Genomic DNA, 26,812 nt, shown 5'->3' with positions numbered 1-26,812 from the left:
GACCCCTCGCAGTCCGGCTTCAGAGCCAACCACAGCACCGAGACCGCCCTCATCGCAGCCACCGACGACATTCGAGCCCTTCTCGACAACGGGGAAACAGCGGCACTCATCCTCCTGGACCTCTCCGCCGCGTTCGACACTGTCTGCCAACGCACCCTAGTCCAACGCCTCAGCAACACCGGCATCCAAGAGAAGGCATTGAAGTGGATCATCTCGTTCCTCGCTGGAAGAACACAAAGAGTCCACCTCCCACCGTTTCGGTCCGAGGCCACCGAAGTCATCTGCGGCGTCCCGCAAGGATCATCACTCAGCCCCACCCTCTTCAACGTCTACATGAGACCTCTCGCAGCCATCGCACGCCAACACAACCTCAACATCATCTCCTACGCCGACGACACCCAGCTGATCCTCTCCCTCACCAGAGACCCCGACACCGCCAGAACCAGCCTCCACGAAGGAATGAAAGACTTCGCCGAGTGGATGAAGAACAGCCGCTTGAAACTGAACTCAGACAAAACGGAAGTCCTCATCCTCGGACCATCACCCTCCGCCTGGAACGACTCCTGGTGGCCCCCAGCCCTGGGCACCGCCCCCAAGCCGACAGACCACGCACGCAACCTGGGCTTCATCCAGGACTCCTCCCTCTCGATGACCAGACAAGTCAACGCCGTCTCCTCTTCATGCTTTCACACCCTCCGCATGCTCCGCAAGATCTTCCGATGGATCCCGACCGAAACCAGGAAGACGGTCACTCAGGCCCTCGTCACCAGCCGTCTGGACTACGGAAACACCCTCTACGCCGGAACCACAGCCAAGCTACAAAAAGACTACAACGCATCCAGAACGCCTCCGCCCGACTCATCCTGGACATCCCTCGACGAAGCCACATCTCCGGCCACCTGAGGAACATGCACTGGCTCCCCGTCAACAAGAGGATCACGTTCAGGCTCCTCACCCACGCACACAAGTCTCTCCACAACCTGGGACCCAAGTACCTCAACGACCGCCTGACCTTCACCACGCCCACCCGCCAGCTACGGTCCGCTAGCCTCGCCCTCGCCGCCGTACCACGCATCCGAAGAGCCACCGCCGGAGGCAGATCCTTCTCCTACCTGGCGGCCAAGACATGGAACTCCCTCCCCATCCACCTTCGGCTGACCCAGGACCACCTCGCCTTCAGGAGACAACTCAAGACCTGGCTGTTCGAGCAGTAGCGGCCCCCCTCCCCCAAGCGCCTTGAGACCCTTCCGGGTGAGTAGTGCGCTATACAAATGTTATGATTGATTAATTGATCCTGGCTGAAGAGGGGTGAAACCCCGAAACCGGTCCTAGGATGCTTGTTTCCAGTCCAGGGAGGGTCTGGATTGGCAGTTCGGGCTGGATTGTTCCCATGAGGCACAGGGTCAAGACTGATTTGCATATGGCTGGGTTCAAACTGGAATGGCATGGTGAGCAAAAAAACGATGGCTTTAGGCCCAGATCTCTGTACTGGGATGAATGTATGACATTGTTCTGCATTCTGTCCATCAACTGTTGTTTTTGCATTTGCAGTCTGAGGCGACATCACATGAAAAGGAACAAACCAAACATCTGCTTCTGCAGAAAAAGCACCAACTACACCCAGGCATTGGCTTCCCTACATAATCTTGATTGGTTACCACCCTGGTAGGTGAAGCATTGTAGATCTCATGAAAGTGTCTCATAAAGTAACAAAAGACATATGGTTATTACATATTGTGGGAAGTGCCTGCCCATTGAAGACTCCACTTCTGAACATTCCACCGAGAAGATCCAGGCAGTACCGTGGGTAAACTTTATGCGTGCCTCTAGAATTAGCGGTAATTTTGGCAGTGCCATAGGTCCAGAGGTTCTTGTATACATCTCATCTGTTATCTTTGTGTCCAGTTGACCCGGTTGGATGCATGGAATCAAGAGAATTGCTGAATTGAATTGAGATAAATTTGGCAAGCACTGTGATCCACTATTGGGGTATCTTTCATAGATTCACATGCCTGAATGATTCCCCGTCGTAGTAGTGGGAGTCCCGCGGCACAAATAACATAGCAGTAAATAGTAAAAAACCATAGGCCTAATGTATGCAAACATGCATTACATAGCCTATGTCTCCTTTTGTAAAAGAGACCAAACTAAAAAACACAACCAATTAGCTACTAGCACCCTGTAGAACCTTCCTAAGAGAAGCTGAGTCCCTCAGATTTTCACCGCACTTCGTTGTGTAAGGAAGTCTCCCTGAGCTTGGCTCAGTTCTACAGCTTCAGTTAAGTGTATATCTTATACTTTATCAGGATTATGTCGGATTCTAAAGGTTTATTCAGACCTTGCCAGTCCTGTGGGAAGAAAAACTTTCACGTTGATGATGCCCACAAAGACTGTATTTATTGCCTTTACCCAAAGCATGAAGCAAGGCACTGTAAGATATGCTGCACTTTCCCATCTAAAACTCTAAAGGATAGAGAGGGGCGGCTTTTATTATGGCAAAAAAAGAAGAATGAAGCTACTTCAGATGCGGAGAGTAATACTTCCTCCAGGTCTCATAAGAGGCAGAGGTCGCCAGTGGGCCAGCCTGAGGAGAAAAGGAAACAACCTAAAACCTCTCTCATGGCAAAAGAATCCCTTAATCAGGAGAAAAAATATAAAGTCTCCTCAGGGATTTCATCCCCTCAGCCAGCAGGAACTTCTATGAAATCTGGAAAGAAAACCACCTTAACCTTGCCTGTTACCTCTTCAACTGTCAAAACGACGATGATGACGTCTTATAAGCCTTCAGCAACGATCAGCTCGTCGACGGCGAGTCTCAAGGGATCTATTACAACGACATTACCTTTATCGTCTCCGACACCTCCTTCATCGAAAGCTTCAAAATCAAGGGCTTCGACGTCGACTGCGTCGTTGACGAGCCATTCGTCGTCGAGAAAACCATCGCCGACGATGGGATCATTACCAGCGACAACACCATCGTCGACGGCAGCGTCGATGACGACTGCGTTGACGGCAACATCGATGACACCGACGTCTGCGACGATACCATCGTCGACGACGGCACAGTCGACGGCGGCAATACCACCGTCGACGATGAATCCGTCGATGACCAGAATTCCACCAGCAGTGATTTATACTGGTTTTTTGACGCCGGTATTGCAGAGGGCGCGCATGGAGTTTAAAACCCCAAAGATTTCACCTTTGCCGCCCAGTAATCTTCTGGATGTGGAAGATACAGATGATGAGGGTCAATTTGGAGCAGCTTGTAGCCCCTCACAACTAAATGTTAAATGTCAGGAGGACGACGACTATGCCGAAGAGGAACACTATTACCAACAGTATGAAGCCCCTCCTCCTCATTACCGGCAATATAGATACTTTGAGCAGCCTGTGCAACTACCTGCCCAATTTCCACCAGCATTACTATTAGATCTCCAAAGTATGCTGCAGGATTATAGGAAAAGATTTCCTCCTCAAGAGCAGGAAGTTATAGTGCCTCCACCACTACAGCCAGCAGTTTTACCACCACTGCCGCCTCCTGTTATATCAAATCCTACTATCCCGATACCTCCACAAGAGGACCCTGCTACCTCTGACCAAGAGCCGGAAGAGGGTGAAATTCCTGATCCTACGACACCCGCAGATGACTGGGATGATTACATGATACCAAAACCATCACCTCCACCTCCGCGCCCTTCGGATTCACCTCCTGAGGACATAGGAGGTTTCCACAATATTATGGAAAGGGCTGCTAGTAGGTTCCACTTGCCAACTGTCGTTCATCAAGAAGACTGTTTTTTGCATGACTTTAAAGAGCAATCCAGGAAAAGTGTGAGGTCCATACCTACCATTGATCACATTTGACAGGAGGGGGTGAAAGTGATGAAGACACCAGCCTCTGTAGTCCCTGTACTACCGAGACTTGAAAAAAAGTATAGAGCCCCTGAGGATTCTCCTGCCTGTTTAACTGGCCATCCCAAGGCGGACTCAGTAATTTCTCAGGCGGCTCAAAGGCGCTCTAAAAATCCGTCTGCCCTGTTACCTCTCATCTATGGCAGCGATTTCTGTAAGAGAGGCAAATGCTCTAGCAATCTTGAGCAGATATGATCGACAGCTATGGACGGATGTAGGGGAGATATAATTCTTCCTCCCAGAAGCAAATAAAGAGGAGTTTGCTAAGATCATCGCTGACGGTGAAAGAGCAGCGTCTGAGCTGATTGACATTGCTATGGACATTGCCACAACCAGTTTTAGGCAGTGTGTGGGAGCTGCCGTCCTACAGCGTCAAGGTTGGCTGAAAGCAACCAGTTTTCGCCCTGAAGTGCAGTCAAAAATTCTTGACATGGCCTTTGATGGGGATAGCCTTTTTGGTAGTCACATTGATGAGGCTTTGACTACAATCAAAAAAGATACGGATACTGCCAGGGTATTGGGTAGCCTCCAGTATGGCAAGGTTCCCTTCCGAGGCGCTTGAGGCTGAGGTTTTTCAAACTACAGGGGAAATTACCAGCGTTCTCAGACCTACAAGTCTTACCAACCGCAGTATCGACAGGGATACCAACAGCAATATAACCGTCAACCAACTACGGCTGGTTTCTCTCGTCGGGGATCAAGACGGAAACCAGCATCCCAAGGCCGTGACTCTGGCCGCAAGCAATGAGTTCAGTTGGGTACCAGCGAGTTCTCCTTTCGCCTTAAAAAGTGCGAAACTCTCCAAGCATTTTCAACAGTGGCGCAACATTACCTCAGACAAGTGGGTCCTAGATCTCGTACCCCACGGCCACACCTTGGAGTTTACCCAGATACCACCCAATAGCCCCCCCCCCCCCCGGGGATCGGATCGCACCCCCCTCGTCTGCATCTTCTCAAAAAAGAAGTGAAGATCATGCTTCAAAAAGGAGCGATAGAGAAGGTCCCTTTTTTCGCAGAGGAGGATGGGTTTCTACTCCCGTTTTTTCCTCATTCGCAAGAAATCAGGAGAGTGGAGACCTATCCTAGACCTCAGAAAGTTAAACAAATTCTTGAAGTCTCAAACATTCAGGATGGTCACTCTAGCAGACATCTTGCGCCGCCTCAACAGTGGCGACTTCATGACTTCTTTGGACCTCGAAGATGCGTATTTCCATATCCCTATTCACCCAAAACACAGGAAGTTTCTCAGGTTCACAGTGGCTGGTACCCATTACCAATTCCGAGTCCTTCCCTTTGGCCTAAAATCGGCTCAGCGAACTTTCGCAACATTCATGGCGCCAGTAGCAGCTGCATTAATGGACAGTGGTCATCAGGTATTCCCATACCTCGACAATTGGCTTCTGAAAGCGCCATTAGTTCATCTAGTGGAAGCGGCAACAAGAGATTGCATTTCTGTGTTCCAGTGATTAGGCCTATCATTAAATTATCAAAAATCTTCACTCATTCCATGCCAGAGATTGGTTTTTCTGGGAGCAATTCTGGATACAATTCAGAACAAGGCCTTCCTTTCTCAGGAAAGACAGCAACGATTACAGAGGCTAGCACTAAAACTGTCACGAGGTGGGAGCTGGAACAATCACAACTGGACAGGATATTTGCGATATGGGTAAAGCCAGAGCTGGATCTCTTAGCAACCCAGGCCAATTTCAAATGCCGATTCTTTGCAAGCAGATTCCCTCTCCTGGGGTCTCGGGGGAATGCGCCTTCGATGTGCTGGTCAGGGATCTATGCGTACGCTTTTCCCCCATACCACTAATTCCCAGAGTCCTTACGAAAGTCAAGTGGGAACGCTGTCGCATTCTGCTCATAGCCCCCAGATAGCCCAGGCAGCATTGATATTCAGAACTTCTCCTGTTGTCAGAAGCGATGCCCATTCGGCTCTTCCCGACACCAACTCTATTGACCAAGAGCCAGGGTCAAGATTGTCACCCGGAACCAGCTTCACTGCAGTTATATGCTTGGCTCCTGAATTCTTTGACTTTGAAGATCTGAACATTGCACTAGATTGTAAAGAAGTCATAGCTAAGTCAAGAGCTGACAGCACCATCAGAACATACAAACTCAAGTGGAAGCATTTCTGTATATGGTGCAGATGTAAGGGCTTAAATCCTTTTAACTCTGCTGCTGAGGAAATACTCCCCTATTTGCTTTTCTTGGCGAGGGTTCACCTTGCTGCTGTTTGCGCCAGGGATACTCCAAGGGGGACAGACCCTGTAGTCACACACTGAGGGAGTAGAAATTTATCGGAGAATGCTCCACTTCGGTAAGTAATTGTAAAGGTTACCCGTCCCACTGACTTACTTCGTCAAGGTGTTAGCCCGCATACTACCTATTTAGTGTCCTCAGTGTTCAGAATGTTACTATGACTTCGTACTGCAAAGACTTAAGACAGTCACCGGCAAAGCCGCGAGCGGGCATGGCCGCTGACATTGTGTGTGCCACTGTGAGTCCAGTAATAGACTTGTTTTCAATGTGACTGCAATGTGTTTACGATCTCAATGTGACTTTAAATTTGTGTGCACGTTTTAGAGTGGTGGCACTATTCAAAGAGTGGTCTCACGAACTTCTGTTTTTCAGCATTTGATTGAAACATGATTACAACAGGTATTAATCGCCAATCAAAATGATAATGAGGCTCATTACATGTTATTATGTGACAATAACATGAATTTTATCCAGTCAAATACTCCTAATAGGGCCTATCAAACCTCCAGATTAGGAGAGCATAACATTATATAATTACTCTCTTTATGTATGCATGTCAAGCATAGCGAGACCACGAGCTAACCTGTATATAAAAAACATACATTATATATAAAAATTATATATTAACACATGATAAGGTTAGCAACTCATAATGGAATTTCCATTGGTCATTTATGAGGTGGCTATTTTCTTGTTCGTGTGACAGCAAAACCACAGCGTACTACTGTCTCAGTTTGTAATATGAAGCACCTTGTACCTTCCGAAATAAATAGTATGGTGTGCAAAGCTCCTCCATAGAAATGCCAGGGGTGTACCCAGGCAGTCATTAATGATTGATTGTTGTACGGCTTTTCAGGGAATCTTATCATTCAAACCTGATTTGTGTGTAGACAGACAGTGCATCCATCATAGTTCTTTGTCAAAGAGTGTTTTCTCTACATTTATAATCCCGTTATCCAATTGCTCAGTGATGACCCATTTAAGAACATTTGTAGTGTGTCCCACTGTCGAGAAATGGTCACTCATTCTGGTCGTATTCCGTTTACACCAGATGTTGCTCCGGTGTTCACATATTCTTGTTTTTAGCTTTTCTGCCAGTCATTCCCACATAATGCTGCCCACAGGGACATATAGTTAGTATGCTTTTTGATTTTCCACACTTTCCCTGGTTCCAAATCCAATGTTTTGGTGGTGTAAGGTATGCTCGCAGATCGGGTCACTCCCCACGCCGCTCGGCTCCTCCTGAGTGCGCGTGTCCCCCTCCCGCTGACGTGGTGAGTCTGCCTCTGGCGTGCCCCCTTTACTGCTGCCTGCTCTGTGTTGATTGATTGTACTTTATTGTTTCACTCGGTGAGTGTCCGTCTGCTTTGCTCCTTTTGCCCTCTATTGTGCTTGTTTTACAGGTCTTGTCTTGCGCTCCTTAGCGCTCCTGCTTATCTGTGCCCTTCGCTCCTTGCCTCCCTCGCTCCCTGCTGCTGCCCCCTGCGGCCCGCCCACTTTTCTTCTGTTTCCCGCCGCTGCCTCCCTGCGGCCCCGCCCCCTTTTCCTCCGGTAGCCACCCATTGGCCGCCCTGCTCCCGCCTCCTCCTCCCCCACTTAGCATTTTATGGAGGACGCCGCGCGGAAGCGCAGTGGACGCACGCAGCGGGCGTGCCGAAGGCACGCCAAAGGCAGGACGGCGCAGTTTGGCAGTTTACGGTGGGTCCTCTTCAGGACTGTGGAGACAGATGTGCGCAGCCAAGTGATTATGTAAGAATCCAACAATGAAGTTAGGAATGAGTCATTAATTGATTCCTCAAGTGATGCAGGGATCCTGATTAGATATCCATCTGGTGTAAATCTTGGATATGTAGTAATATCTTGAAGCACAAAGGTAAGAAAACATCCACCATCTGGTTGGAGTCTTACAAAAATGTATAGAAATTATTTGTTCAAACTGGAAGCCACCAAAAGGTTGGAATCTTGAGCGGTGCAACGAATGCCGGGGATAGAGAAACTGATTCGGTGCTTAATGTTAATCAGCATAGTCTAACTGTCACTAGATGAAAATGTAGACCAGTCAAGTGAAATGTTTTTTGTTTTTTACACTGGCTTATGTTTGAAGTAAAAATGTTTACATCCAGTGCAGCCAGTATGTTATATGGTGTTTGTTTTGTACTGTAGCCCCTGCAGAGGATAGAAAATGAAGTGGAGATGTTGGGAGAACACCTTCCTGTTGGAAGCTTTTCCTATCCCCCATCAGCCCATGCTACACCTTTGCCTCCGACAGCCCCTCTTCAGTTCCTCACACATGATCCGTTGCACCAGGACGTGTCATTTGGTGTTGTAAGTATTAACATTTTCTATAAATTTTAAGATTACAGTGCATAAAGTAAATAGCTGGCTATAGTGGAGTAAAGTAGAACAGGCCATTGGAACTACTGAATTCATTTGACATGTGCTTCTGAGATAAAATCAAACCAAGCCAAAACCTGTTCTTTTTATTTAGTCTGGCCACAAACTGCTTCAGCTGTGTCACAACCTACACCATTAATATAAAATAACAGAGATGGACATGGGTGACCCCCCATTTCTTATTGCAATTGGCCCTAGCATATGGATGGGACAATATTAGAGCATTTGCATGGAGTTACAGCAGTTCATGAAATACATACTTTTTCTTGTGCATCTAATGGATGAGTCTGCAAAGGAGTGTTTGCAATACAATCATGGACGGGAAAGGTTCAGCCTGGGTCTGTGGAAGGTGCATTGATATCTTCAGGCAATTAAGTTGACTGGAGCAAAGGAGGCAGCAAATACAGGTCTTCTCCACATACCTCGTCTAGCATCAATCTGCACAGCCTATGAAGTTCACTTTCAGGCCCCTGCAGTGTTTCTTCAACTTTTTAAATGTACCTGACGCTTTTACGTTGATTCCTCCTCTAGCTGTTCATTAGAAAGTTGCTGTATTTCGCCCAAAATTGTGAAATACAGCTTGATTCCAGGGTGATGACAAAAACCACTGCGTGCCTTTTTTTGTAACTTCCGTGTCAAGTGCACCTTTTGCTCTGGAAAGGTTCTAGCTCCAGACAGCAACATTTGCAGTTCCTCTGCCGGAGCTTAATCTGCAAAGAATTAAAATCCCACACCTTCATAAAGGCAACCCAGATGTCAACAAAATAGTGGCAGCAGCTCTTTTTTTCCGGTGCCGGTCCATCCCTTCTTTAGAACTGGAGCTGTACCTCCATAGCTGCAAAGTGCATCCATGTCATGTGCAACACTCTAAGCCAATTCTGAGTTTCATCAAATGCTGCTTTGTTCGTGGGATTTTAAATCCCTGTTCAGTGTGAAAACTACATGGAGTAGCTTTGGGTGTGTGTGTGTTATGGCATGGTACCACGTTGGCAAAAAGGAAAACATTCTAAGCAGTGAGTGCAGAAATTTAGACAAAGGGTCAAAATTCATGTCAAAAGGTCCATTTTACAGATGCATCAGAGGAGGTCACACAATTCTGGCTCAAGTACAAGTGAATATTTGATGGTTATTTGCTTTGTATAATTCATAAGGGTATTGATCAAACATTAACAAGTAGTCAGACTTATTTGCTTATTTAAACAAGCATTTGCAATACAATAGGTCTCGCATTAGTATAAGTTTGAGCTATTGGTGTTGCAAATGGTGTTTGTTAGTTTTTCGTTTGTCAAACAATATCCCAGCAGTAGCATAAGTAATAAAAGTAAATCCAAGAAGCAAGGCAAGGATGCAGTACCACAGGCTGTTACTAGGTGTCCTTGTGGAGTTGTAAAGGGACCTCTATTAGCCACACAAGGTACTGTACCCCTAATGAATAGAATGAAATGAATAGAAGCAACGCTTGGGAAGTGCGCCACAATATACTACTGCAAAAACTAGAAGTGCTTGGTTGCAGATAAAGTGACTTAATGTTTACAGCGATGATCTCTTTAAATCCTGAACGTCTGGTTGCGAAATTAACAACCCACCCATTTTGTGAATGGTCAAAAACAAAATAAAAAGAAAAGATTTAGACAGTACATTACAAAGAAAACACTGTATAAACCTAGCAAAGTCCTTTGAATTCTACACATCCTTAGGCTCCCCCAGGTGTCTAGTTTTCAGAAATGTTTGGGTTTGGTAGGTTTCCCTACATGGCCACCAAACCCGGGACAAAAAACGTAGATGACCCCCTTGCAAAAAAGCAGGTCTTTTTGTGATTGATCATTTTTGATGCCTCCACAATACGTTTCGGGCTCTTCCCGGTGGTGGACACTTGGCCCACCCACACAAGTGAGGTACCATTTTTATCGGGAGACCTGGGCGAACTCTGGGCGGTTGAAAGTTGTGGATTCTTTATGATTCTGGAAGAATATGGCACAGTTATGCAAGGATGTGTGACTGTAGTCACATTTAGAGGGTTGCAGGGCATTTTGTGTCAGAAAAGTTGTTGGGATCCATGAGAGAGACACCACCCTGTACTCCCCTGGGTTTCGACTTTATGAAAATATTGAGAATTGGTAGATTTTCCCTAGAGACAAGTACTCCATGGCAGAGAAAGACAGAACATGCTAATATTACTTCGCAACCAATTATTCATCAAGTAAACCCACATACTGGTTGGATTTGGCACAAGGGTGAGTGAAGGTTCAGAGTGTAACATTTTGTTAACGAGATTTCACAAAAAGGACATGCACTTTTAATAGTGACATAGCAACCGCACCGGATTACTGAGTGTGTGGACTGGTGTTTGGCTAGCAGCGTGACTAGTGACCAGCAGCAAGTCACTACTCACCGCCAGCCAAGCGCCAGTCCACACACTCCGCCAGCCAAGCGCCAGTCCCCACACACCGCCAGCCAAGTGCCAGTCCACGCACACCACCAGCCAAGCACCAGCCCATTCACACTGCCAGCCAAGCACCAGTCCACACACACCGCCAGCCAAGCGCCAGTCCACACACACCGCCAGCCAAGCGCCAGTCCCCACACACCGCCAGCCAAATGCCAGTCCACGCACACCACCAGCCAAGCACCAGCCCATTCACACTGCCAGCCAAGCACCAGTCCACACACACCACCAGCCAAGCGTCCGTCCACACACACCGCCAGCCAAGCGCCATTCTCCAGTATTGAATCTTTCATAGATTCACATGCTTGTATCTTCCCCATAATAATGGTGGGAGTCTCATGGTAAATAAATAACAATAGCAGTAAAAGAAAAAACTGCATAGAAAACCCATAGGGAAGTATAGTGTTTGGTAACCTATCATCGTTATTATGTGGTCCACAACTCAGCCAATCAGCTGCCAGCCCTGACATCACACTCCGCAGCAGAACCACCATACCTCAGATTTCCAACCGCCGTCGTGTGAGAAGGAGTCTCCCTGAGCGTTGCTCAGTTTGTTCCTTGGTGAACTTTTGAACTTTCTAGCTACAGTCTTTTCATCTGGATTGGAGGTACTGTTTTTTTCGGAATCAGTAAAATTACTGAAAAGTTAGTCAATAAAAAGCTCTCACAGTTTCTGGAGTCTTACAACCTGCTCAGAAGCTCGCAAACCGGATTCCGCCCAGGTCAGGGCACGGACATCGCCCTGCTTGCGGCAGTGGAGGAGACCAGAGGCATTCTGGATGCAGGAGGATCAGTGGCAGTGATCCTCCTGGACCTCAGTGCGGCCTTCGACACTGTTAACCACCGAGTCCTAATTCAGCGACTCAGAGACATCGGTGTGAAGGGCACTGCCTTGACCTGGTTTGCATCATTTCTAGACCATCGTTCCTTCCAGGTCTGGGAGAACGACGCCCGCTCCCCTGTTACTCCCCTCCAAAGTGGAGTGCCCCAGGGCTCCTCATTAAGCCCGACATTATTTAATGTCTAATGTCTACATGTCCCCATTGGAGGAGGTGGTTATCCCGTTCGGAGTGAAAATCATCAGCTACGCTGATGACACTCAGTTAGTGGTGTCTCTATCACATCCCAACCACGAACCATCTAACCTCCATAGCTGCCTTTCCGAAATTCAGGGATGGATGAATAGCTCGTCGCTGAAACTCAACGGATCCAAGACAGATATTCTACTCCTGGGTCAAAAGGGGCTCTCCCTTCCACCTAACATCTGGCCCGCTTGTCTGGGTGAACCCCCGGTCCCCAAGACCGAGATCAAGAGCCTGGGAATCTGGCTAGAAAAAGACCTATCCTTCAAGACCCAAGCCCAAAAAATCGCTGGGACTTGCTTCGGGCTCCTTAAATCTATCAGGAAAATTCTACCTCTGCTTCCTTTCGTCTCCCAGAAATTGCTCATCCAAGGCCTTATTCTCTCGAGGCTGGACTATAGCAACACCATCTATCTGGGTGCCCCCGAAGCAACCTTCAACAAACTACAAAGGATACAGAACGCCGCAGCCCGGCTTCTTACTAACACTCCGGCTAGATCCTCGGCCAAACTAGCTCTGAAGCACCTTCACTGGCTCCCAGTGAGAGAGCGAGTCAAATTTAAGGCTCTCTGTCTGTCCCATAAACTCCTGCAGGACAAAGGCCCCCCCATTCTCAAAAAAATCATTAGGCCCTACAAAGCTACAAGATCCCTTCGCTCTAACCATGAACATCTTATCGCGATTCTCAGAGTAAAGAAGGCACGTACTGGCGGACGGCGTTTTTCTGTGAACGCAGCCCGATTATGGAACGCCCTCCCCCGTAATCTTAGGTTGGAACCAGACTATCTCCGGTTCAGAAAACTTCTGAAAACACACCTATTCCCCTGATCCCCGTTTCTTCTTCCGCTCTCTTCCTCAGACTTCCCCCCTCTTGACTGTCTTGGTCTTAGCGCTGGGATACTTACGGGTTACTATGCGCTCTACAAAACCCTATTAATAATAATAATAATATTGTCACAAAATGTCTGAAGGCTCTAAAAAGAGGCTTTTCAGACCGTGCAGATCTTGTGGGAAGGCCAGATTATATTCTGAAGACCCCCACAAAGATTGTTTATATTGTCTTCATCCAAAACATGTGCCTAAGGAGTGCAAGCATTGTAGAAATTTCTCTGTCAAGACTTTGAAGAACAGAGAAGCTTGTTTGCTGTTGTGGCTTCAGAAAAAGATGGCCACCTCAGAGACTGACTCAGAGGATTATTCCAAGGCACACTCCTCTAAAAAGCGGAAGACAGATCCTTCTGAGGAGAAAGTAGATGCAAAAAAGCAGAAGATAAAAGACAAGGAGTCATCTTCATCTTCTCTGCCTCATACACCCCGAAAAAGGTCTTCAGAGACGAGAGCGGTGTCTTCAGCCCCGTCGACGAAGACTGGAGTGTCTCAAGGCGCTTGGTTCTATGAAGACCTCAACGACTTTGACGACGAGCTCGAAGATGACAGCGTCGTCGACGGCATCTACAAAGACAACACCGGCGAAGAAAGGTTCGTCGACGACATCGTCGACAGGGAGATCGTCGACGACCATTCTGGTTTCTCCGTCGACGACCTCGTCGACGGTGCGTCGACGATTGGAGCTCCGTCGACGACAACCTTTAAGTCGCCGATGGCAAGATCAATGACGATGATCTCAATCAAGAGTTTTCCACCGTCGACGGACAAGAAAAACACAGAATTTACCGCATGGATAAAAATTTCACCGCTTCCTCCCTCAAATCTGCTGGATATGCAGGAGTCGAAAGATGAAGGGTCATATGGAGTGGCCTATAGCCCATCACAACTACAGATTAAAAGCCAAGATACAGACGAAGACGAATGCCAGGAAGGGCAGGGGGATTTTTCTTTTAAAGACCGTCCAGTATCCGGCTCCAAAAGATACGAGTCTTTCTAACAGTCATATGAGTATGAGGAGTAAGAAGATGCACATGCTAATGTGAGGGAAGAGTCAATGTCTATTTCACTAGTGTCTGATCTACGACACATGATCAATGACTACTATCGCCGCTTTCCGGATGCTAACGCCCCTGCCACGGATACCTCAGGCGGATCTCAACCTGCAGCCCAAGCTTCGGTGGTTCAGCCTTCGCCTACGGTGCAAAAGGTGCACACCCCTCCAATAATTACAATTAGAGATGATTTTGCAGAGAGTGATGGAGAAGAACGGCCAGAAGAAGGGAAACTTCTTCAGGAGGATCCAGTGGGCGACGAATGGGATCAATATATCTTACCTCCTACGCCGTCTCCGTCACCATCCCCGGAAAAACTCTCCGCCGGAGGACATTGGAGGATTCCACGACATCATGGAAAGGGCCTCCAAGAGATACAATCTTCCTCTGCCAGTGCAGGAAACTGATTGTTTCCTCTATGACTCCAAAGAATCATCCAGAAAGTCTATTAGGACAAGTCCAATGATCAGTCATATCTGGGACAAGGGTTTAACGATCATGAAGAATCCAACCTTGGTTGCAGCCTCGGTGCCCAGAATAGAGAAGAAATATCTAGCCCCATGGTCTTCACCAGCGTGCCTATTTGGGCATACACGCCCAGAATCGGTGGTAATGCAGGCGGTGCAAAGACCATCCAAAAACCCAGTCTTGGCTACTTCAGCTCCTCCCGACAAGGAAGGAAGAAGGATGGATGGCGCACGGAAGCGTTTTGCAGTGATGGCAGTGGCTTCGATTAGAGCCTCAAACGCTCTAGCTCTTATCAGCCGATACAATAGGCAGATGTGGTCGGACATTGCACCATTATTGGCTCATCTCCCAGACGACAAAAAGGAAGAAGCGACCACTATTTTACAGGATGGGGCTAGGACAGCCTCCAAATCCATTGATATAGCCATGGACATTTCGTCGGTGGCGCTTAGACAGATGGCCGGAGCAGTGGCACTCCGAAGTCAAGGCTGGCTAAAGGCCACTGCATTCAGGCCGGAAGTCCAGGCAAAAATAGTGGATATGCCTTTTGACGGGGAGAATCTCTTAAGCAAACATGTAGACGATGCTCTTCAAGGAATCAAATCAGACACAGATACAGTGCGAGCGCTAGCAATCAGAGATCTTCTTACCAATCAGCAGGGGTACTGTCAGTTTTCAAACAACCAGCAGTTTCGTTCTTCAAACACGTCCTACCAGCAGCAGCCCAGAGGGAAGTCTGCTACGCAAGGAAAATCACAGAACTCCAATCGGAGACAGTGACTTTACCAAGGCTTCTACCACCTCGTCATACCTCAAAAAAGACCATTACCTCTCTCTTTTTTATCATCAGTGGCTGTCAATAACAATGTACAGATGGGTACTGGACGTGATACATCAAGGCCATACCTTAGAATTCATACAGAAGCCCCCGAATCAACCACCTGTTCACAGGAAACAACAACATCTTTAGCCCTCAAAGCAGAAATTGTGTCTCTTATTGTGAAAGGGGCGATAGAGGAAGTTCCGCCTCAACAGCGAGGGAAAGGATTTTACTCGCATTTCTTCCTGATAAGGAAAAAGCAGTCTTCCAAATGTAGGCAGGTAATGGACCTTGGAGGCCTGAACAAATTCATCAAAAAAATATCGATTCATTTGCTCTCTCTTCAGGAAATCCTCCTGATGCTACGCAGGGGAGATTACATGGCATCCCTAGATCTCTGAGATGCCTATTTTCATATCCCGATTCACATCAGTATCTACGATTCGTGGTGGCAGGGCGCCACTACCAGTTCAAAGTCTTACCCTTCGGCCTCAAATCTGCGCCAAGGGTTTTCACAAAATGCATGGCGCCAGTATCAGCGCACTTGAGATAACAAGGCCACCAGATTTATCCGTATCTGGACGACTGGCTCATAAAAGGCGCATCATACCAGGACTCCCTGCACTCCCTTCGATGCTACATAGATCTCTTCCATTGCCTAGGGCTACGGATCAACATGGAAACATCTTCTCTCATTCCATCGCAATCCCTTCAATTCCTAGGAGCCAATCTGCACACGAAGGAAGCAAAAGCATATCCTTCAGAGGAGCACACTCAAAAAATCTTAAGTCTGGCATCACAATTACAAACGAAAAGGTCCACTTCAGTGCGAATCTTCAAATCATTGTTGGGGATGATGTCTTCCTGCATCCCCTTAGTTCCCAATTGCCGGTTACACATGCGGCCTCTCCAAGAGCTTCTCGACATGCAATGGGTGCAATCACAAGGGTCCTCTGAGGATCGAATCACTATCACTCCTCAAATACAGGCAGCACTGTCATGGTGGAGGATCAGGAAGCATTTATCAAAAGGACTACTCTTCGAGCCTCAATGCCCCAGTTATGTCATGACGACCGACGCATCACTTCAAGGTTGGGGGGTACACCTCCAAGACCTCGAAATACAAGGACATTGTACCTCTCGAGAGGCTCAGCTTCATATGAACTTGTTAGAGCTAAAAGCAGTATTCTTGGGATTACAGGCGTTCCTCCCCAGAATCCACAATTCGCCGGTACTAGTCAGGACAGACAGTACGACGACTATGTTTTATCTGTTAAAACAAGGGGGTACAAGGTCAAAGCCCTTATCGGCGCAAGCTCAAGAGATTTGGAAATGTGTCCTGCTGCACAACATCTCTCTCCAGGTTCAGCACGTTCCGGGAGTTCACAACACACGAGCAGACATCCTGAGCAGATCAGCCAGCGTTTCCCACGAGTGGGAATTAGCTCAAAATCAGCTACTAAGAGTGTTTCGCCTATGGTGCACCCCATCTCTGGATCTGTTTGCAAACCAATACAACAAAAAATGCAAACACTTTGCAAGCAGGTTCCTTCAAGCGGGGTCTTGGGGAAATGCTCTACATCTACGCTGGACAGGAATGTTTGCGTACGCGTTCCCACCATTCCCTCTGATACCGAGGGTGTTACGGAAAATGAGATCGGAACCGTACCATTTAATTCTGATAGCCCCAGCATGATCAAGACAGTTCTGGTTCTCAGAGCTCCTCCAGTTGTCGGTGGCCCCCAGAGTACAGTTTCCCCTGATTCAAGTCCTAATCTCTATGAACGACGGACAAATTCTCCATCCATAATTGACATCGCTGAACTTGTCAGCCTGGAACCGTATTAGCGCGAATTTCATTCATTAAATATTTTTCAGGAATGCCGGGATATCCTCTCTCAATCTCGGGCAGTTTCAACAAATAAAACTTACACAGCAAAATGGAAGAGATTTTGTCAGTGATGTTCCACTCAAGCTCTGCATCCTTTTCATGCTTCTCCAGAGAAAATTCTTCCTTACCTTTTAAATTTAGCCAAAGCAGGACTCCCACATGCATCAGTCAAAGTGCATCTTGCAGCTATTTCAAGATATCGCAGACCACCAAATCGTCCATCTCATTGGTCGCAGAGGGTGGTAAAGGAATTTCTGAAAGGGCTCTTCAGAGTGTTCCCTCCAGTTAAGCATCCGCTGGTCCCATGGCAGCTTAACTCGGTCCTGACGCAACTCATGAAGCCTCCGTTTGAACTAGTGCATAAAGCTGAATTACAGTTCATTTCTTGGAAGGCGGCCTTGCTACTAGCCCTCACTTCAGCCAGGCGGGTCAGTGAGATCCAGGCTTTCTCTATTGCAGAACCATTTCTTCAATTCAGACAAGATAAAGTCATTCTCGGGACAAATCCTAAGTTTATTCCCAAAGTCCCCTCCGTTTTTCATCTCAGTGAACCCGTGGTGTTACCTACATACTTTAAGGATCCCTCTTCTGCAGCGGAAAAGTCTCTGCATACACTAGACATCAAAATATGCCTAAAATTCTATATCAACAAAATGAAATCATTTCGAAAGACAAACGAACTATTTGTAGCCTTTTCTGGGCCTAGAAAAGGCTTAGCTCTGTCCATATCTAGTATTTAAAGATGGATAGCTTCTGCCATTTCTTTATGCCATGAGAAAGCTGGAAAACCTCTGCGATCCAGAGTCCGCGCTCATTCCACGAGAAAGATGGCAACTTCAGCGGCTTTGTTCGCGAGAGTATCGCTCCCGGACATCTGCAGAGCAGCAACATGGACAAATGTGCACACCTTGACTAGGCACTACTGTCTAGACACAGCGTGGAAAGAGGATACAGCGGTGGGACAAGCAGTTCTGCGACACCTGTTTCAATAAGGTATTTCTCAGACCATAAATTCTATAACTATGTTATTTTCTTGTTGCAATTTTGATATATATATATATATATATATATATATATATATATATATACATACATACATACATACATACATACATACATACATACATACATACAGTAGAATCGTCTCTCTACCAAGGTAGGAATTGGTTGAACAGACGAAGCGAACCCAAATGATGGTGCAATTTGAAGTTTATTGCATGCCCAAAACCACCACCGCCATAATGCGTTTCAGCCCACGTGGAGCCTTGATCACATGACACAGTTGAGGGAGCGGTTTCAACATTTAAAGTGCAAGTATGTGACGTTTTCCTATGCATCAGCTGTGATACTGAATCATAGACATGGAAAAAATACATTCGTAAAGAAAAACATCCATACCACATAGTAGTAATACATTGTAGGGTCACCAGAAATGTAAATACACTCTAAAGTGCTAAAATAGAGCATACATGATATAATATCATGAGAATAGCAGCATATTGAATAAATAAATAAATATTCAACATAAAACTGTCCAGCTCTAAAAGTGTCACTAGTTGGTAAAAACATACTTATATTGATGAATAAAAATGAAGCTAAAAAAAAGTAAAAAATGTAAAACTTTTTTTTCCTTTCTCTCACAAATAGCAGCATTATTCAAAATTCATACAAGTCTATCTTAGCTACTGGGATATAGCCTAAGGGTTAAGATGTTTAGATAAATAAAGCCCGAGTGGGCAATTGCCAAAAAATCCATGTCAACAATTTAAGTCAGTGCAAAATGCGCAAAATCATGTCACAATTTAAAGTGCAAACACCATGTGTAAAAAGTGTAAACAACGAACAATACAGTGAAAATAAATTCTCAAATTAAAACTTTAAAAACATACTTCTCACGTAGGTAGGCAGCAGCATAGGTATACAGTCTAAATCAACATAGCTAATTAAAGATGAGTGAAAAAATCTTCACTAGCGTTCAGTCCATTCGGTGCTTTACAGTCCATTTCTATAATGTGCTTTGTTTCTAGTTTGCGTAACAGAGATTCACGATCCCCACCTCTTCTCAGTGGTGGGATCATATCTATTACAAAGTACTTTAGATCAGCAGAATTCTTAGCATGAAATTCTTCAAAATGTCAAGTGACAGGATATGCAGCATCACCATTGTTAATAGCACATATGTGCGGGAGTATGCTCTTGTGGACCTGCAGCTTAGTGCTTCCCACATAGCGCAGGCCACAGGTAAACTCCAGCACATATATTGCAAATTCAGTCATGCGCGTAAGTTTATTCTGAATGCGAACAGGTCTATTACTGAGAGGAGTCATATATTCAGTCTTGCTAACTCCGTTTCTGCAGGCATTACAGACAGAGCACTTAATGAAACCCTTGCTGCTATTAAGCCAGGAACTGTTGGTTCTAACCTCAGGGCTACTAGTCACCAGGCAGTTGCTCATTGATCTCGCCTTTCTATATGTTATACTAGGTGATCCTGACAATTGGGTCCCCAATATCGGATCACTCTTAATCAATGCCCAATTGTTGTTCACTATCTTGCAAATTGTTTGATGTTGATTATTATAGGTTAGAATCAATCTGGTCGCAGTTTGCTCACTCTGTGCCAACTTGATTTTTCCTGCTATCGCCTGTGGTCTACCAAGTTTATTGGCTTTAAATATGGCTTTGTTGACCACTTCTGGGAGATAGCCTCTTCTTAAAAACCTGTCCCTGCAATCTTTCTGTGCAACCAGACCATCATGATCAGTGCTGCAAATTCTTAATTAGAGCATTTCCCCATAGGGAATGCTGCTGATCAAGTGTGCCGGATGATGACTAGAGGCATGTAATATGGCATTGCCAGTGGTGGGTTTCCTATACATTCTAGTGTGAAGTTGATTCTGTTGGTTCATAATTTCTACATCTAGGAAGCATATTGACTTGTTGCTTATCTGTCCAGTAAAACTAAGATTCAAATTTTTTTTTAACCCCTTCGCTGCGGCGGGAATTCCGCCGCAGCGCTGGCGGGTGCGGGGGGGGCAGCGCGGCGGCGCTGTGCTCATGACGGAGCCACTCCGTCATGAGCCACGGTTGAGCTGTGCTCATGACGGAGTGGTTCCGTCATGACTCCGCCCAGTTGCGTTGTCCCCCCGCACAGGCGGGGAAACAGAGCCGCGTGGGCGGAGCGGCCGCCAACGGTCGTGGCATGACGGAACCGCTCCGTCATGAGCACACGGCAACCGTGGCTCATGACGGCGCGGTTCCGTCATGAGCGGGGAAGGGGTTAAAGTTTCTCAATGAACTGTGAAGCCTCACATTCAGATCCTTTCCAGATTATCAAGAGGTCATCGATATACCAAAACCATTGAACAACATTTTCAGACATGATTTCAGGGTAGGTGGGCATGAGGACCTGTTCCTCCCAGTGCCCCATATGCAGACAGGCATAGCTAGGGGAGAAACAAGCCCCCATAGCCACCCCTCTCACCTGCTGGAATACTTGATTGGAAAACAAAGAAATTATTTTCAAGGCACAAATTAATCGTAGACAATAACATTCTGTTATGTTCGAGAAAGCAGATGGGTCTCGTACTCAAATAATATTCAATGGCTTTTAATCCATCCCTGTGGTGGATATTAGTGTATAGGGAAGATACATCGAGTGAGATCAATAAATAATCAGGTTGCCAGGTCATTCCTTCTAGTTTCTGTAATAGATCGCCAGTATCCAGAATAAAAGAAGGAAGGTTTTCAACATGGCCCTGTAAGAAAAAGTCAACATACTTGCTCGCATTCTCCATAATGCTATTACAAGCTGAAATTATGGGGAGTCCAGGTGGCTTCACATTGTTCTCATGTATTTTGGGTATGAAGTAAACAATGGGCATCACCGGGTGTTCATTCTTAAGAAATTTTAACGCGTCCATAGTGAATAGACCAGTGCTCCTCCATGCCAACAGGTTGGTATAAAACAAATTCCAGGCCACATTAACCTCTGTCATCGTGGATCTTTTATACCAGTCCCTGTCATTAAGTTGACCAAGTGCTTCCTCCATATACATTTGAATATAGATGTTTTCATTGGATAATTTTATCAATGCATGGTCGTTAATTTTTCTTGGTTCTAGGTACTTATTCTATCCTAGTGATAAGGAGCAGAGCCCTGAGAAACAAGCATTTGCAATGCAATAGGTCTCGCATTACTGAAAGTTTGGGCTATTGGCGTTGCATTATTGTTTGCAACAGCACAAGCTCAAACTTTCAGTAATGCGAGACCTATTGCATTGCAAATGCTTGTTTTCAAGTGGGAGCACTGCGATACGTTGGATATACATCTCCAATCTCCCCTGTACAATTTGTGTAATTCTGTTTACATTTCCCAAAAGTGAGGACCTCCTTGTGAGCGGTTTTATCTGCGTAAATTTTAATTACGCTGGCAAAGTACATGAAATGTGTTGATACATCAGATCTGTGAAATGTACTCAAGTTTGCGTTTACACAATGTTGTGCAATCAAAAGGCACAGGAGCCTGGCTCACTAAGGATATGTCTTCCTCAAGGGATATATTCGTCTTGAACCAGTGTCCTGCCAGTATCTCGCATGAATTGTTTTATGTGAGGTATCCTATCACATGAGACTTCCACACGTGAGACCAGCAAACGATATTCTGCATAATTTTATGCAATTTCCCTCTCTCTTCCCATTGCAAAAGCACTGAATTTAATAACTACATAAACTTCCTTCACACAAATTCCGTAAGTGGACAATCGTCAAATACACTTGAAAATCCGAAGGCAGTGGCAGTTGATGTCACAGAAGCAATCATCAGTCAATCGTGAGATGCCCTACTTGTAACACAACGTGAACAGCCCAAGCAGCATGACGCGCTGAGCTCCTCTCCCAAGACTTTCCAAATATGAACTGGGAGTGACTTTAACTAAACTTATTGGCAGCAAATCATTAAGCGCAATTTATACAGCTGATCCTGCCTTTCAAGTTTACACACACGTGATATTCTCACGCCCGTACCTTCAGCGAATTAATCTGGGTGAACTCGTCTACCCTCAGCTGTTTTCTGAAGCCCTCAATTGCTCTTCCTTGCGCTACGAATAATTGCATCAATTCAGCTTGCTCACCCATTATATGTTCTGATGATGATCTCGAACAGTTGAGATCGAAACGCCGTTGACCCTTTACAACAAAACTCTTCCTATTCTATAAAGTTGCTTGAGGAGTTTTACACTATTGTAGTCAATGCGATGCCGTTATTTTAAACTTCACCATCACTCTGCACGTCACGCCTCTTTCACTTATTGTGTGAGCACCTGAATTCTATTGTTGTGGAAATAAATGTTTCACATGAACTGACTTATGTCCCTATGTACATTATAATTTTTTTTTGCTCCTTTAAAATAATTAATCTTCAACTCTAACTATAAGTGCTCTCCTTAGGATCACTTTATTATTGGACCTTTTGGCCACACCCGAATCATTGTTGTTTTACCACATATTTCACCCCAGGTTCACGTATTGGGGTACCCTTGTTTTTATTAAAACTACTTGCAACACCAGTGACTAATGATTATCAAAACAAGCAATAGCCTCGCGGGCGTGAAAGTGACACGGCCGTGCGGCGCGAAAGTGAAAGGAAACCAGTGGTGCGCGCGCACCACAGGAGCGGGGGCGAGGGAGCGCGGCAGCGAGGCGAACGCGCGCTCCTGCGCGTGCTAGACACGGACGGGAATGGACAGAGCAAAGGCGGGACATGCGCCCGCCTTTGCCCAATTGCGTGCCTTTTTAAAAAAAAACACCGAAACTCAATGGCTGCCGGCAAAAGCAAAACCACACGCACGAGCGTGTGGTCAGCTTTTAAAACCCCCTACATAAGGTCTCGTGCTGCGCAAGCAGGGCTACGCACTGCAACGCTAGGCGCGAGACCTAAAAAGGGGTTCTATCCTGGAAACGCAATATAGTATACGTACTGCTCTGTATTCTGGTACAAACATGTGAATCTATGAAAGATTCAATACTGGAGAAGAAGCTAGTTACTTACCTGTACACTATGGTTCTCCAGTATTGATATTCACATGCGGCCCGCCCGTTTCTCAGGTAGACCATTTTTTTATCTCTAGATACATCCTTGGCTCTCACTCGGGGCTGGAAATCTGAGGTATGGTGGCTCTGCTGGGGAGTGTGATGTCAGGGCTGGCAGCTGATTTGCTGAGTTCTGGACCACATAATGATGATGATAGATTACCAAACACTATACTTCCCTATGGGTTTTCTATGCAGTTTTTTCTTTTACTGCTATTGTTATTTATTTACCGTGAGACTACCACCATGACGACGGGGAAGATACAAGCATGTGAATCTATGAAAGATATCCATACTGGAGAACCATAGAGTACAGGTAAGTAACTAGTTTCTTCCACGCACACCACCATCACATTGTTTATGGAAAAAAGTAAACGGAAACTAATTGGCAGTAGATACAAAACTATAACTACAAACACAACAGCTCTAACTAAATAGATCACACTTATGCCAACCATGAAATCTAAACAAAAAATATAAAACCATACAGACCGTTCGGTTTACTTTTACTCTCATAGTTGCAACCCAAAACTCTGCTGAGTGTTGTACATATTAAAACATGTGGGGGCACACAGTCCAGGATTAGAAGTACAATAGGGGCAGTACAAACGGCTCTCCTTCCGCACACCTCCTCAGGCACACCTCCTCAGGCACAGACTCTACATTTCTTAGCGGTAAAGTCTTTTTTGTCCATGGGAGCAAGGTAATCAGGAAAGAGGCAATCTTTCTAGCCACATCCTCCACCACTGCTACTCTAGAAACTCCTGCCTGTTCCACTAAAACAAGGCTGCCTATCAGCGACTGCTGAAACTGAAAAAATGTCATCTTTGACTCTGGAGAGCAATCCTTAAATACAACAAGCATTGTAGGTTGCTAAATGGAATAAATGGATAGCCAACATATTATACCAAATGTATGCCTTACGAACAGCAGTGTAAGGTTCCAACCTCTGATCAACTCAATCTACACCACGCCTGTGCTTATTGTAGTCTAAAATGCACACAGGTTTGCGCACTTCAGCAACCTGACTCCAAACAGTCACAGGTGAAGTATTTTCATCATGGATGGTAGTCAGCATATAGACATCTCTCCTGTCAGAAAATTTCAGAGCTAGAAGCTCTTCACTACGTAAGGCACTACACTGCCCATTCACAAGTGTTTTACAAACCAGCTCTTTTGGGTAACCTTTACGGTTAGAGCGATTGTACCACAAGCAACAGATTCCACTTTGAACATTTCCTAAGCAGTGGCACACCAGTGTAAAAGTTATCTACATATAAATGGTGACCTTTGTTAAAAAGTCCTCTACCAAGTTTCCACACAATTTTCAGTGTAACTCTGAAAGTGGACGGACAACCGGGGGGCGGGGGGCAATACTGGAATCCCTACCAGTTTAGACCCTGAAATTATAGACTTATTCAGTACCACTCTCAGACAGCATATACATCCTAATTCCAGAAGGTACCCTCTTGCTAGGAATGCGCTGCCTAAAAACCAGTCTGCCCTTGAACAGGACTGAAGACTTACCCACAGCTATTTCTTTACCTCACACATAGATCTCTGAAAATCGATCTACAAAGTGATCAAGGACAGGCCAAACCCTAAAAAGAGGTCACAATCGGGGTGATCCCTGGGCAACACTAAAGAATCATCAACAAAATACAACATCCGAAGAAGAAGCAAATACCAATTACGACTTATGGTTGCTGGAAATATAGCTGTTGCCATCAAGGGATAAGTAGGCCAATCTGAAGATAGCGACAGCTTCCTTTTCAGGCCCATTAAAACACTTAAACCCAAGAACTTTTAAGCTCATCCAGATTTGTGGGAGTCCACCATGTAGCTCTAGATTGGAGCTTAAGTCTAGCACTGTTGTCTCTCAAATACTGTTCAGCATACAAATGAGTCTGCTCAACAATCTCAGCCAAAAATACACCGTCTATAAACAACTGAAAAATGTATAGGCAAATGTTTTCATAATTCACTCTACACCCCTGCAACTCCACTAAAGACAGGCAATTCCACCTGCACCATGTTTGGGTCAACATCAGTGCACGGCTCTAAAACAGGCACTTCATCCGCACGGAGTGTAGCTTCATCTGCAGTGAGAGTAGCTTCATCATCAGATGATTTCTCTTGGACAGAAAATAAACTGCCTGAATCCTGGCCTTCCTTCTCTGCCTCAGTTACTTAGTCAGTCTCATAATCATGGTCAGAAGAAGACTCAAAAAGCATACCAACAACCTGCTGAGCAGTCATCCTGCTGCTAGCCATAATCCTTACCAAGAGAAGTAACTTGACAAATAAGTCAACAATTTCCAACACTGTGGACAGTAAGTAATAAAGAAAGTGTGGATTTATAAAACAAAAAGTAAAAACACTGGCATATAGCAATTGCAAGATAAAGTCAATCAATACCATGCCCGCAAAGACCTATATACTGTAAAACAGTCCCACTCACTTGCTAAAGACAGCTAGACTCACCAGCACCTACTCTGCACAGACACAGCAAGCACCAACGAAAACCCACTAGAAAAGAAAAACAAAATTACACACAAAGATACACAATACACCTTATGCACGGAATTTCACACACATTCCAACAGAAGCTAAATAGGCTGCTATTATTACAGCATTTAAAAAAAAATCATTCATGCAGGTCATTGAAACTAATTTGGAGTAAACATTATAAAAGAAACAACTTTTTCTTACCAAACACTTGCAAACTACACAAACTGCAGATCTACCAGTGCCAAAACAGCAACCACGAGGAAAGCAAAAGCTTTGCATTAGAATAAAAGGGAGGGGAAAAAAAAAAACATTACATTCACCTATGATGACAAAAAATAACAGTTAACATTATCAAACACTATGAAGTCTAACCATCACCAGGAGAATAGAAATCTGAGCAGGCATATTTCAAATTAAACTGGATCTGATGTTCCATGTTAACAATTTCGGTGTAGCACCTAATCTACTGTCCATCCATTTGAATTTCGTTTAGGGAAAAAAATATTGTTGTTGCTAAATATTGAACGTACAAATGACTTTTTTTTTTTTGCATTGAAAACTTTACCAGGCAACCTTGAAAGAAGTTTGCCATTTTGATGCACAGGTTGGATTGTTGCCTGTGACAACTCACATCACAGGAACAATTAAACTGTATTTCTTGAATAGGGAGCCCTTGCTGTTCTACTTGCCCACATTGCACTCTGCACCTTACGGACTCCGGGGTCCACATCGCCCTGCGGCAGGAGCCGCCTCTGATCCTGGGAGGATCGCGCAGGCACTTTAAAAGCGCAACCTGGCTCCCGCAGCGCGGGAGCCCCTCCTGTTCTACTTGCCCATATCGCACTCTGCACTTTACGGACTCCAGTGTCCACATCGCCCAGCAGCAGGAGCCGCCTCTGATCCTGGAAGGAGCACGCCAGGCACTTTTCCTTGTCCGGGCTCCCTCAGTGCGGGACCCCCTGCTGTTCTACTTGCCCATATCGCACTCTGCAC

At 45.7% G+C, this 26,812-nt stretch overlaps 1 protein-coding gene across 1 annotated transcript in view; it reads left to right on the top strand.

Moving 5' to 3' along the window:
- The window catches only part of RNF38 (ring finger protein 38), a 655,055-nt gene that overhangs the window by 387,540 nt on the left and 240,703 nt on the right, over positions 1-26,812 (top strand). The window contains exon 7 of the mRNA XM_085641112.1: positions 8,341-8,502. Within this exon, the coding sequence (XP_085497238.1) occupies positions 8,341-8,502 (162 nt within the window). The remainder of the gene's footprint in view (positions 1-8,340; positions 8,503-26,812) is intronic.

Source organism: Triturus cristatus, chromosome 2_2 (assembly GCF_964204655.1).
Source record: "Triturus cristatus chromosome 2_2, aTriCri1.1, whole genome shotgun sequence".
Classification (NCBI taxonomy): domain Eukaryota; kingdom Metazoa; phylum Chordata; class Amphibia; order Caudata; family Salamandridae; genus Triturus; species Triturus cristatus.
Note: the sequence above shows the minus strand (reverse complement) of the source record. Positions and strands in the feature narration are given on the sequence as shown.